Raw genomic sequence first — 12,308 nt, forward strand, 5'->3', positions numbered from 1 at the left:
GACTGACACAGGCAGGTGCTCCCGTCGAGTTTATACCAGAGGTCTAAGCTGGAGCGCGAGATAAAGAAAACTGCGTTACCTGGGTCAGACCTGATGAAGACATGCTAAATCAATGAGGAAAGACTGGAGGAGATGAGAATATATGAGTGGTCTGTGTCTCTGTATCTCCCTTCCACACTCTCTCTTCCTCCCCTCGCTTTCTGCTTCACACTTTGGCCGGTACAGTTATCAGCCCCAGCAGATAAACAAGTCTGGCTGCCAGATATAACTCCAATATGTGAAACTCAATCATAAGTCCGGAAACCGGTTGGGAATATGAACGGAGGAAAGAGGAAAATGAAAGCTGCCATGCCCACAGGGCAAAAACCAAGGTCCTTTTTGGCAAAGTAAAGCTCCCTCTTCTCCCTCTTTTCTATCACTTATTTATCTTAGAAAGTAGGGGGGGAAAATCGTCATGCAGCACACCCTTTAATTTTTTTGTGAACATGCTCTAGTTTTTATAGTGAGAGGAGATATACTTGGTGTCTTCATTCTTGAGTTCAGGACACTGATAGCTGTAGGGTACACATCTCTGAAGTCTTCTTCCCTCTTTTGCCAGTAGGATCTCTGTGATTTCCACTTGTCAGCTAAGACCAGTCATGCAGAGGGAATGGGACCTGAGCATCAGAGGGAGAGAAAGAAAACTTAAAGGGAGAAAGGAAAAAAAAAAACAAGTGTGTGTGTTGAAGGGGGGGACTAGCTTTGACTGGACTCACTCATGCTTTGACATTGACGGCCTTGGGAGAGGAGAAAAGGACCTACTGCCCCAGAGGACTACAGAGAGGGAAAAAGAAAAGGGGGAGAGAGGGAGGGGGGACTGCCAGAGGCTGATCTCAGCTTTGAAGCAGGGAGTAGAAAGGGCTGTGGCCACTGTTAGCCCCCTTGAAGTGGTTTCATCACTTGTCACTCTTTCGGGCATCGCCTAAAGCTGTGGACAGCTCAGCTCTTTCAGGATGAGGTCCCGCATTGGATTCTGCAGCGCTGATGCTCACCTTGATGTGGTGACTTGGATCAATAGTCAGACCAGGGAGCCACTGGCACCAGCATATTGTGATGTTAAAAAGTAGTTGAAGTGCTTCTCAATGCCTGTGTAAGCGAGAGGAAGCAGTTTCTGTCAAGATCATCTCAGCAGCACACTGCAGGCTACAAAGTAGTGGGAAGCCACAATGGATCAAACTATACAAAGCTGCTCTGAGAAAGCCTGATGCAGAGACGGAAACAAAGCAGATGAGAAGAACTGCTACAAATTAAACAACGGCTCGAATGACCACGAGTGACTTCCTCATTTAAAGCGAAGTTTGACTTGTTCAGCTTGTCGGGCTTCATTGGTGCTACATTCCTACGCACAAATTTGTTCTTGACAGTCGCAAGAGGAATGCAATAAATGTTAGGAACAAGCATCAGGCTTTGATTACCCTCCGTAAGACTGAGTCGAGTCCTAATGTAGAAACCAAAATTTGTGCATAAGAACATTTCATGAAAGAGGTTTTATTTATGTGTTGTAGTAAACAGATAAAACACAAACAAATTAAGAGAACATCTACATCAGTTGGACACCACATGGGTTACATTTGCACACCACCGTAGTTTGAGCTCAATTTCAGCATCATTGTCAAACACAGCAGGCAGCTAATTTCATCAAACTCGATGAACGCTACCTGCTGAGAATCAAAGGGCACTCAAGAGCAGCAAAAATTAAAAGGTCGGCTGACCGATAGAGGGCGCTAGGGTGCAGCTCTACCGACGCACACACAGGTATGATAAATTAGAGAAATTTGGAATATTTGTGTCCCATCCTGAACACTACTTACACTGGGAGTGACTTTGAAATCTGCATTTAAACTTCAGACAAATGTTAAAGTTTGTGTGCACCTATGAGAACAGCACCCCCCCCCCCATCGTATGTGAAGAGGACTGCCCTCAGAATCCTGCAAATTTGATTACATCTTGTACTTAACTAAGAATGCAGCGATGCTTCTTCACGTTTGTGATTGGTCGGCTGATGTCGACACGCCCCCTTTGAACTGCGCACGTCAGCTCCTTGATTAGGAACACCTGGGTCAATTAAAGTTTTCCGGAGAACCTTCATCGAACCCAAATGTAAATGTAACGTGGAGGTGCGGATCTCGTTTCGGCCCCAGGTCAGTACACACACACACACACACACACACACACACAGCATGGACAGCTAAATGCCTGATGATAATGTGACACAGTGGCATAAAAGCTAAACTGTTAGCACACGTTCATGGAGGAATTACATCTAATCGTGATCCTATGACGTGGACCCAACAAGTAAAAACCTTGGCACCTGTAAAAAATACCTCAGGCTCTGGCAAAAATACACAAGAATGAAAGAATATAACTATAAAATATATATTTCTGAAAAGTGTTTTTTTTTTTTTTAAATACAGTGCTGCAAGTTTCTCCTTTTGATAGGAAATCTTATTCATCATATATTTCTCTCTATATTTCTTAGCTGTAGCAGCCCAGCTCAATAAATAGCCTGAAATACTCCCGGTCCCAAAGTACCCACTAAGTACTATTAGTATTTACTGCCTGTGTTTCCTCTGGCCCCTCTTTTGGCCTCTCCTCTCCCCAAAGATAGATTACATCCAAGACAGCCTATGACCGATGGATAGGGGGCACAATGCTGGAGCCTTTAGAGAAATATGTGCTTATGAAATCATAAATATTATCTCAAACACTAATTAGCATTAAGAGCACTGGTGATTTTATTTATCAACTTTAGCCACAATTAATAACCACAGCCTTGAGAAGAGCATGAGGCAGATAGGCAGGACATGTTTGCCGCGTCAAGGCCGTAAACCCATTACACACTTAGACTGATTGAGGCAGGCCCACTGGGGGAATAAGTAATTGTGCCTGAGAAATTTTAATTGCTCTGAAATGCATTCTAAATTACACTACCTTGTTTTAGACAGAAGTAACATGGCTAAAGGGCTGGGATAATGGTGGAGTGTCGTGGGTCCAGTAATGGGTTGTTAAACCAGACTGCCTTGATTCTTTTGTTCCTTTTTATTTATTTTTTTTACCCCGTGCTTTTTGCAAAACTAGCTTTAGCATTGGAACTCGGTGGTTATTGTGTTGTATTGTCCACTATTTTAGTTAAAGCTTAAATTAATAGTGCAGTATTATGTGGAAATCCTCTTATTTGCATCCTTGCAGTTGCAAATATTGATTGGAAATATGGACTAAGGAGGAGAAGAAGAAGGGAATTAAAACCGCTGGAATGTCTCTATCTGAAGGTATCAACTGGCCATCTCTAAAGCTCACTAATTCAATTGTTAAATCTAGTTTTATCCTGTCCAGTTCAAAAAGTGGAGATTAAGAATTTGGAAATTGCCCTTTGCAGTTTCTACACAGATATTTGGCTCCAGTTTCATCATTGCGCCGATGCAAATACACATATTTAGCAAAACGCCACTGTTTGTTTTTGAACTCCAATTTGTAGTTCAGCATCACTTCTTCATCGAAGGGCAGAATTATAAACGGATGCTTCAGGTTTTCCCAGATAAATGTATTTGAACCGTATGTATGGAAGCTTTTGAGTAGAATCTTAAATGAAGCCTGGACTGGCACCATCGTTCTGATGTCCTATGTGCATGAAGTCAGTTGTTAAGTGAGTAACATTTCGATAAGTGAATAACATCAATATTGGTGTTTTGATTCCAATAATATCTACTACTTCATAATAGGACTGCACAATTTACAAAAAAACATCAACTATTTATTGGGATTATTTAATTGTAATTGGGACTTGATAATTTTCAAGGGAACGTTAATTTTTATATTTTCATTTTTAAAAAAAACAATTGAAATTAGAATTCTCTTTCCATTTTTAAAGATACAATGACATCTGCAGTGTGCAATAATTAGATTTTTGCAGAGATCTGTATGAAACAAAGGTGTTTAAGTCGGTAGAATGTGATGTTCCACAATAAGGAACAGTGGTATTGTTTTACACACAATTATCCTTTAACAAATATTGCACATGCATGTGATTTTAAAATTGCAGTATGCCATTACGATTAAATTTCAATTAATTATACAACCTAGTTTCTAATTACTCTTTGTGATTTAGCTAGGAGCGGATCTAGATGTAGCTGCAGGGCTCAACTTTGCTCGCGGGATCCCGATGGTCGCACCAGGCCAGTCTGTCAGCAGGGGGAAATCGATGTCGAAGCAGAGAGTAAATTCGATTGCGTCAATATTTTGTCACTGACATTACAATGGCTTGGTAACCAGCCGTATGCAGACTGGTTATTGTAGTTTTTTGCTTTTTGAGCTAAAATGGAACAACCTGTCTCCTTATCTGTTTCTTCTCTAGTGATGTAGCACCAATTTAAAAAGGACGGCTGCATGGACAGCCCTATTCTATGAAAAGACCACACTTCCAGTGATGGAATACTTCTTTAAACACAGATGAGGTGGAAGGGTGAGATAACCAGGGGATACGGGGCTGCTGGTGGTGATGGGGCTATGGGCGGCTAGTGGTCTCATTGCTAATTATCTTTAATGTGCTTCCCTGGCAGTTTTTCTGTGCAGGGCCTGTCGCTGGCTCTTGTGTGGGATGCTCTCCTGAGCCCTCCTCAGTGGCCTCCGGCTAATAAGAATCACTACGAGGTCACAAGGTTTGGTTTAGTTCTATTTATTCCCAGTTGGTTTCATGGCGCAGCCCAGAATTTGTGAGCACGGACTGGTTCTACAACTGCAACATGCCAGGCGAGCAGTAATTTGTAGCTCATAAGCTTTTGGGGAGTTTGCACTGGCACACACTGGGACACTCAGAGTGCATACTGGCGATGCGCCTTGTGCCAGTTAAGGTGCTGCCTGAGAGAAAACGTTGGGGTAGGGAGAAACAGTCAAGCCCTAAAGGTGAGCCCCTGCCTCTCTGGCTTCACAACCCTCCTACTCTTCCATTCTCACCCTGTGGGGGGGCTCTGCCTTTTAAAAATGAAGTGACCACCGGGAAAAAAACAAAAAGGCTCTGACAGCTCTTATGCTGTAGGAGACAATGGATAGGTGTTTTCTTTCTTTGCGATCCATGACAAGCACTGTGTTGAATTACCTTTCATTCAAATGCTCACATGCACGCTCTTTGTCTTGTACTCACTGCGGAGTACTCTGAAGGATTTTTGATGGTTTATGCTTCTCTGAGATCTCGCAGCTCTTTTGACCCTGTGGTTGTTGCTGGGTTTTGCATCACCTACAAATATTTTTGTAAAATTCAAGAGGGGAAACCTATCAGATGGATGAAGATTGAACTGATGTGTTTGCAGAAAATCAGTAAACAACATTAATTTCTTGTGAATTAACAAGAAAGCAGGAAGTGGCAATTCTCACATGAGCTGTTTTCAAGTGATACATCAAACTGATAAACTTTTGAGGTAAAAGTAAGACATTAACATAAGTTTTGAGCTGAGGACTCAGTCGTCTGACAGTTAGAGCTCTTTAATTTTCTCCCTGTGAAATGCATTTCATGAAAGATGTAGTGAGTAATTTGTCATTCTCTAGTTTGTGCGAGACCTTTTTCAGTGCAGACCTGTAAGGCGCTTATGAGGGAGCTCGCCTGCCAACTGTAGCGAAGACCTCTGTACTGTACACATCTAAAGAATTAACACAAGAGCAAGTTGATCTTTGTCGCTTCAGGGGAAAACAGACACTGTAAGTAAAGCCAGATCTAGTTTGAAAGCACCCCGAGATCATACACTGTCTTTAACATCAAAAAAATGTCCACATGGATATTCTTAATGGGTTTAACTTGGATGAATTATTCAAATCTTCCCCGAGTGCCTCTGTCTGGCAAGTGAATCGACGCACAAATGGTCATAGATAAATGTTATGGTCCTCGCTGCACTGTGATAGTAAATGTAAATGATATGTGGACAATAAATGTTCTCATCTCGATGCTATGATGTGACAGTGGGCTTCAAGTCTGTTCTAAAACACAATTTTAATCAGTGTTGAGGCAATAGCTCAAAGGTTTCCAGTGGTTGTTGTTTGACTGACTATAACAATAGCAAGCATCTTTGGTGAGTGATTAGTCATATGCTATTCCCTTTATCACTCAACATCGTACAGTAAAGCACATACCAATAACTTGAGCCTGAATTATTACATCATTAATATTTCCATCTGCAAGTCTGCAAATTCAATTTGAAGCAGAGAGCTTTGCACGGTGAAGAATCGGTGTCAGAAATGAGCAAAACAGCCTCCTGCTGCGAACTGTCAAATCACAGAGATTGCTTGAGTTTTTGAAGATCCTGCCTCATGTGGTCTGCTTTACGACCCCAGATAGGAGCAAGCTCTGCTAAAGCTCGGTGGGGCACCCACTTTGATACTCGCCCCGACAAGGCTTACTGTGACAACACGTCACAGGGGGTCTCTGGAAAGCTAATCTCTTGTAAGGGATGAAACGCCTCTTCTGATGAGGCCGCTGAATACCAGGTTGATCTTTAAAGGACTGCATTAAGATTGACTGTTAACGATGATGTCTTAAGAGCTCTCTCCCCGGCTTCTTTCTGTATTTATCAGGTTTTGTTAGTCCTCTATAATTTAACTATGAATGATTAATGACTTGGAGGTTTATCAGAAATTACAAGCTTGACTTTAAGACAAAATGTGAAAGAATAATCCATCAGTGGTCTTAATTAATCAGTATTGTAGAATAAACATGCCTGCCTTGCTTGAGAATAAGTGCATGGAATCAATTTGAGCTGAAACAGCCTATCATACTGTTAAATAAGACCTAATTGAAATAAAAACATAAACAGGTTTTTGTTAAATAAAACTTCCATCTATATATATATATATATATATATATATATATATATATATATAAAATAAAAATAAATAAAATCCATCCTGATTTTTCTCAGTAATTTACCAAATATCATTATTTATTTCCTTTCAAGAGTTTTAGGTTCAAAAACTGCAGAATGATTTGTTTTGTCCTGCTAGGACGCTCTTGGTGCATCTGTTGTACAAAAGTGGAGAGTTCATCCTGAATTTCCTGAGCGTGCTCAGTTACTGCTCTGCCTTCTAACATTTAGAAACACTATTGTCCCCCCTCCGCTGCTGGCATGTGCTCACGTGGTTGCAGGTCTGACCTGGTCTGAGCAGGTTTCTCATCACTGAGCTCAGACTAAATTTACCTGACCTCAGTTGGGTCTCTAGTCCTCTGTAGAATAGTCTGATGGAGCAAGTGGTCCTCAGGAGCTGGACTTTAAAACTGTAGGTTTACTACTTGGTTTAGGACTGATAATTTGTCCCTAGCAACCAGCGTGGGCATGCTGCGGGTTGCTCAGTGTGAGTTGGCACTGAGAGAGTATGAGTTGTGATGTGCACCTTGTTACTCATGATGAAGGTCCAGCTGGGTCCGAGATGTGATGTGACGTCACATGTTGGGGGCCACGTCTGCTCTCACTACCTTCTCCTTGGTCTTTCTGATGATGGACAGAACATCTGGTGGATTCATGATCTATATATCGAGTATTCATATGTGTTCTCTTGCTAACTGTAGATGCCAGCATATTGCTATTGCTGAATTTACTCAAAAAATGAACTGCTGGTTTGTCAACAGTTTTTTTTTCTCCTCCTGATACTACAATATTAAAAGGAAAAATGATCTCTTCAGGATGACAACTTCTTTTACGTGGGCCAGAAATGCGGACCAAATAGGCTGTAAAGGCTGCTGATGATCTTGCTGTCAGAGCCTGCCATTTCATATGTAACAAATCAAATTATAAGAGACCTTGCAGTGCAGTGAAGGGGCTCAGCACAGGATTAGGGGGCAACTATCTCAAGGCTGCGCTTCTCAGATAACTGCACCTAAAGCAACCTTTTCTCAGACCCACAATTACCCATCCGCTCCCTCCCCCAATCCCTTCTTCCACCTCCCTTTTGAATTTCATCAGGGGCTTAATTAGTATACAAATAAAACTTCCCTTATCTCCCTTTCGCCCTAATTGGCCTGTCTTTAGTTATGCCTGGTGAGTGTGTGTTAGTGTGTGAGAGAGCTGGGGCCCCTGTAATTAGGGTGACCGTGTTCACCTTTCCTCTCAGACACACGAGTGCTCAGGCAGCCCGTGGGGAAGATGGGGCTCTACATTATGTTGTACGCTCACATGAATGTGTCAGTTTGTGTGTGAGTGTTTGTGGTGTGTGTGTGTGTGTGTGTGTGTGTGTGTGTGTGTGTTGCTTGGGGGGTGTTGAGAAAGGATGCGCTCAGGATTATTGCTCTGCAATCATTCTTGGACTGTCCCAACGGTGTTCTCATGAGCCAGGAGGGCTTTGGGTGCTGCTGGTTCCCACTGAATGGAAGGGGCATCTTACTTTTTCATTCTCTTTTCTCTCTTCTCCCTGCCCCCCCCCCCCCCATAAAAGTGTTTATCGATTATCTCTGCCTGCTCTTCAACAACTTAATATTAGGTGACAGTACGCTGGGTTCTCACCATAATTAGAGTTCAGCGCTGAAGTGGGGGTGTGAGGTTGTGGGGGGCAATTACAACCCCTTTGTTATTAAACTTGATTCATCTCTTCCTGCGTGGCTCTGCCCCGCTCTACGCTGCGCTCAGATGCTTACCCTGGGTATCGGGCCATTCACCCTCTGAAATTGGCTAACCTGCAAATTATCATGTTGGCTGCTGGAGCCCCCCACCCCTCGTGATGCCAATAACACACAGTAATAACTGTAAAGATCCCCAGTCAGATCCACTCAGATACCTGAACTAACAATTACAACACAAGTCCTCCAGAGTCCCGAGAGTACAGCCTTTACTGAGTGACTGCACACTGCTTTTGATGGGAATATTTTAGGTTTGACCGTTATTTATGGCTACACAGGTTCAATTTTCAGTTTAGTGGCAACTCCTGATTAAATTTAAACCCTTTAATCTGTCAATACTGTAACTCTCACATTTGCCAAGCGTGTTAATGATCGGTTTGTTTGTTAATAGCAAGTTTGGCAATAAACCCAATAAACAAGTGATTAGGTTTAGGTGGAGATCTGAGATTCTGTCCATCGGTGCAACATTTAAAAAATTTTTTTTAAACATTTATTTGTTGTCCATGAACAGTTGACAGTATTTGTGCTCTTTCTATTTCATGTGGTTAACTGAAGATGACTTTGTTCCCTGACTTCATGATTCTTCTTACAGCAGCTGCTGAACTGCCACTCGTGAAGCTTTGAACAAATTGTGAAATTAATCCCTTTACTAAATGACGGGGCAAAAAAGAAATACTGATATACAGGTTTTCTGTAAAGCCCGTCATACTTAAGATGCCCCTCAATCAATATATTTATTGATAATCTGCTTTGCAAACTATATTACAAAAAAAGAGGGAACACTGATTGTAATGCAATATAATTTATTTATTTGAGCCTTGGGTTACTTAAAAATGTCTTTGGGAAAAGTGTTGGGAGTACTGTGCATGGTCCTTACGACTTAGTCTTGACCTTCTTTGTTGATAGAAAACACTTTGAAAGGTGCGATATAACTAAAGAGCGTTTTATCACTGATAAATTAGACTTCTGTTCTCCACACAGTTTGATCTCAGTTTCTTATAAATACTAATCACCATTGACATTTTAGGTTGAAAATGTCGATACAAGAGAAACAAAATGAAAGTAAACAACACCGAAGTTTGTTTGACTTCTTTCTGCACTTTTGGGGTTTTAGTGACATTTTAAAGTCTTGTGAGCTCAGTAATTTTGACTTTGACAACCCTGCTGCTGAAGGGTTCTATCACAAACGTCGTCTCTTGCTCATTGCAAGTTCTCGATTTAAGATACCACATCTACTTCACTTCAACAAACGGTAAACAATTTTAGATTTGCCCTCAAATATTAGTGGCATCGTTGTGTTATTAAATCTGTTTGTCAGTGCTGTGGTGACGCTGTGAGCAACAATCAAGCAAAAGCGATAACCTTCAATCTACCACCACCGATGAAACTGTCTGTCTGTGTTCTCTATTCCTTTTCTGCGCCAAACATTGTTAGTTTGAAGAGGTGATGTGAGTTGACAATATTCTCTCTCCTCCACTCCCACCGCCGCCTCAACCCCACATCCACATCCCTCTGACCATTCTTTGTCTCCACCAGAGTCTCCAGGAGCCTGATATGGAGCTTATGGGGAAAAGGAGGAAGATCAATCCTAGTGTCAGGAGCTCAGCGCACATCTCTCCCAGTAACGGCAGGACAAGTGTCAGCTGGAGGAGAGGCAGCCGCCATGCAGAGAGAGAGAAAGAGAGAGAGAGAGTAAGTGAACAAGGAGGGGAGAGAATGCTGGTGGTGGTGGTGGTGAGGATGAGAAAGAGAGCCCTCTGCATGGCAGCCAAGCGAGTGAGCGGCCCAGCCCAAGGGAGTGCACCTCCAGTAGACAAAAGATCAATTCTCTCCATTTCACTCTCAGCTCCTGATAACAAGCAAAAGTTCAGCAAGCCCAGGAGCTGTCTTGCCTTTGAAATGTGCATTCTGGTGTGCTACACACATGTAGCCGCACAGTTACATTCTCGTACAAGTGGCACACACACACACACAATCACAATCACACCCGTATAGTAAATTGAGAGGCCTTGTGGATTTAAAAGTGATTAGAAATACCTACTATATATGTGTTTTTAGACATGGGAGACAATTAGAGGCAAAAGTCCAGAATGCAACAACATTGTCAAAAACTGATTTTCATTGGATTTAATGAGCACAGATAGTGTTGGTTTTTGGAGTCCATTGTTTCCTTGCTTTGCATCTCCTCCAAGTTTGTCGTGAAGATTCCAACATGTTTGATATGTTTCCAACTGTCCTTCCTGCAGCACAAATAGCATCCTATTGGATTGCATTTGGTTCATGATAATTAAACAGACAGTAAGAGAAACCAGCCCCAGACAGGAGGCTGTTGCATTTGGTCAGAATCAAAACATAATTTATGATGGTGTGCTCTGCCAAGAGAGTGTGGTTTGGATCGTGATTGCGGGTAACATTGTTATTGGCAAAAGGGCTTCGGTCAGTCAAACCAGAAACATGCATCTCAAAGAGCTTCGTTCTATTTTCCTGCAAAGTCGAGTGTTATTGATAACATTTGTGGGGAGTTTATGGAATATATTGTTTCCTTCCTGTTTGTGCTGGTACTCAAGTCACTGCACTTGTTATTGTTCGAATGTAGAGTTCCCTCAAAACCACATGTTTGTGGGCGAGCCGTAGGATGTTTTTCATTAAAAGTAACAGCTTTTCAAACTTTTTGAATTATTGAAGTTTGTCATGTCACATTTATGCTGTGTATGCTGTTGCTGGTTCGACCTTGATGAACACTTTGTCACAGTCTGAGCATCCAGAACGTCTGTAGCTTTTCCAGTTCCCATAAAACTCTCCTTAATCTAGGTCAAGTACAAAAAAATACTCAAAGTGCATTGCCAAATATCTTGCACTTAACTGTCAACAAACATTTTTTTTTTATGCAGAAGTAGCTGAAGTTCAACACATTTCCCCGTCTGATGTTACAGGATGAATCCTCGTTGTCTATTTTGATTGTTGTCCTGTCTCTGAAGGTCAGGAAGTCTCCACTGTATTCCAGAGAGGCTGATGTTGTGTGACAGTTCTGTAGCTGGTTCTGTTTAAGAAGACCGCAAAAAGAGAACGATTCAGTGGAGGTTAGAACCTTGCCACTTCTCATCAGAGTGAAACCCAAGGAGAGGGTCACTCTGCGTAGGTATTCAGGACAGGCACTAACCCCGTGTACCACAGTCGACTCTGGACACCAGAGCTGTAGGCCTGCTGTCCGTCAAAATTTGATAGAGCTTGGAATTGGTGTTATTTCCATCCCCCCTCTCGTCTTCCTTCGTATGGAGTCCAAATGTCATAACAGTGTCTGTGTAATGTACCCAATGATTAGGTTTCTCTCAGGGACCCCTAAGCGTGGCCTCTAACAGATGGCCTGCCCTTCTTTGAATATGCAGATTTATGCACCGGGAATGTTTACAGATATCGTCATTACATGGACATCCATAGCTGAACAGGCTGTAATGGAGGCAAAAGCTGTCATCTAGTCAGTGTTGTTTTTGTCATGTTCTGGCTGAAAGGAACAACTTGCAGAGCAGGACAGTCAGTATCACACAATTGACCTTTTACATGATTTTCAATTACTGGTGAGAGATGAGAAACTGAGGGGTCCCTGTAGTGCAGCTGTCTCTGCCGTCTCCTCTCCAGAACATCTGCCCATCGAACGTGGCAACAGCTTCTCTTTCTCCCC

General features: G+C 42.2%; 1 protein-coding gene across 1 annotated transcript in view; it reads left to right on the forward strand.

Moving 5' to 3' along the window:
• The first annotated feature begins 2,099 nt into the window (after positions 1-2,099).
• The window catches only part of LOC147257642 (uncharacterized), a 60,959-nt gene continuing 50,750 nt past the window's right edge, over positions 2,100-12,308 (forward strand). The window contains exons 1-2 of the mRNA XM_086211691.1: positions 2,100-2,180; positions 10,166-10,321. Of these exons, the coding sequence (XP_086067817.1) occupies positions 10,184-10,321 (138 nt within the window). The 5' untranslated portion in view covers positions 2,100-2,180; positions 10,166-10,183. The remainder of the gene's footprint in view (positions 2,181-10,165; positions 10,322-12,308) is intronic.

This window comes from Aulostomus chinensis, chromosome 8 (assembly GCF_037954235.1).
Source record: "Aulostomus chinensis isolate RoL2024-O1b breed Wild chromosome 8, RoL_Achi_v1.0, whole genome shotgun sequence".
Lineage (NCBI taxonomy): Eukaryota > Metazoa > Chordata > Actinopteri > Syngnathiformes > Aulostomidae > Aulostomus > Aulostomus chinensis.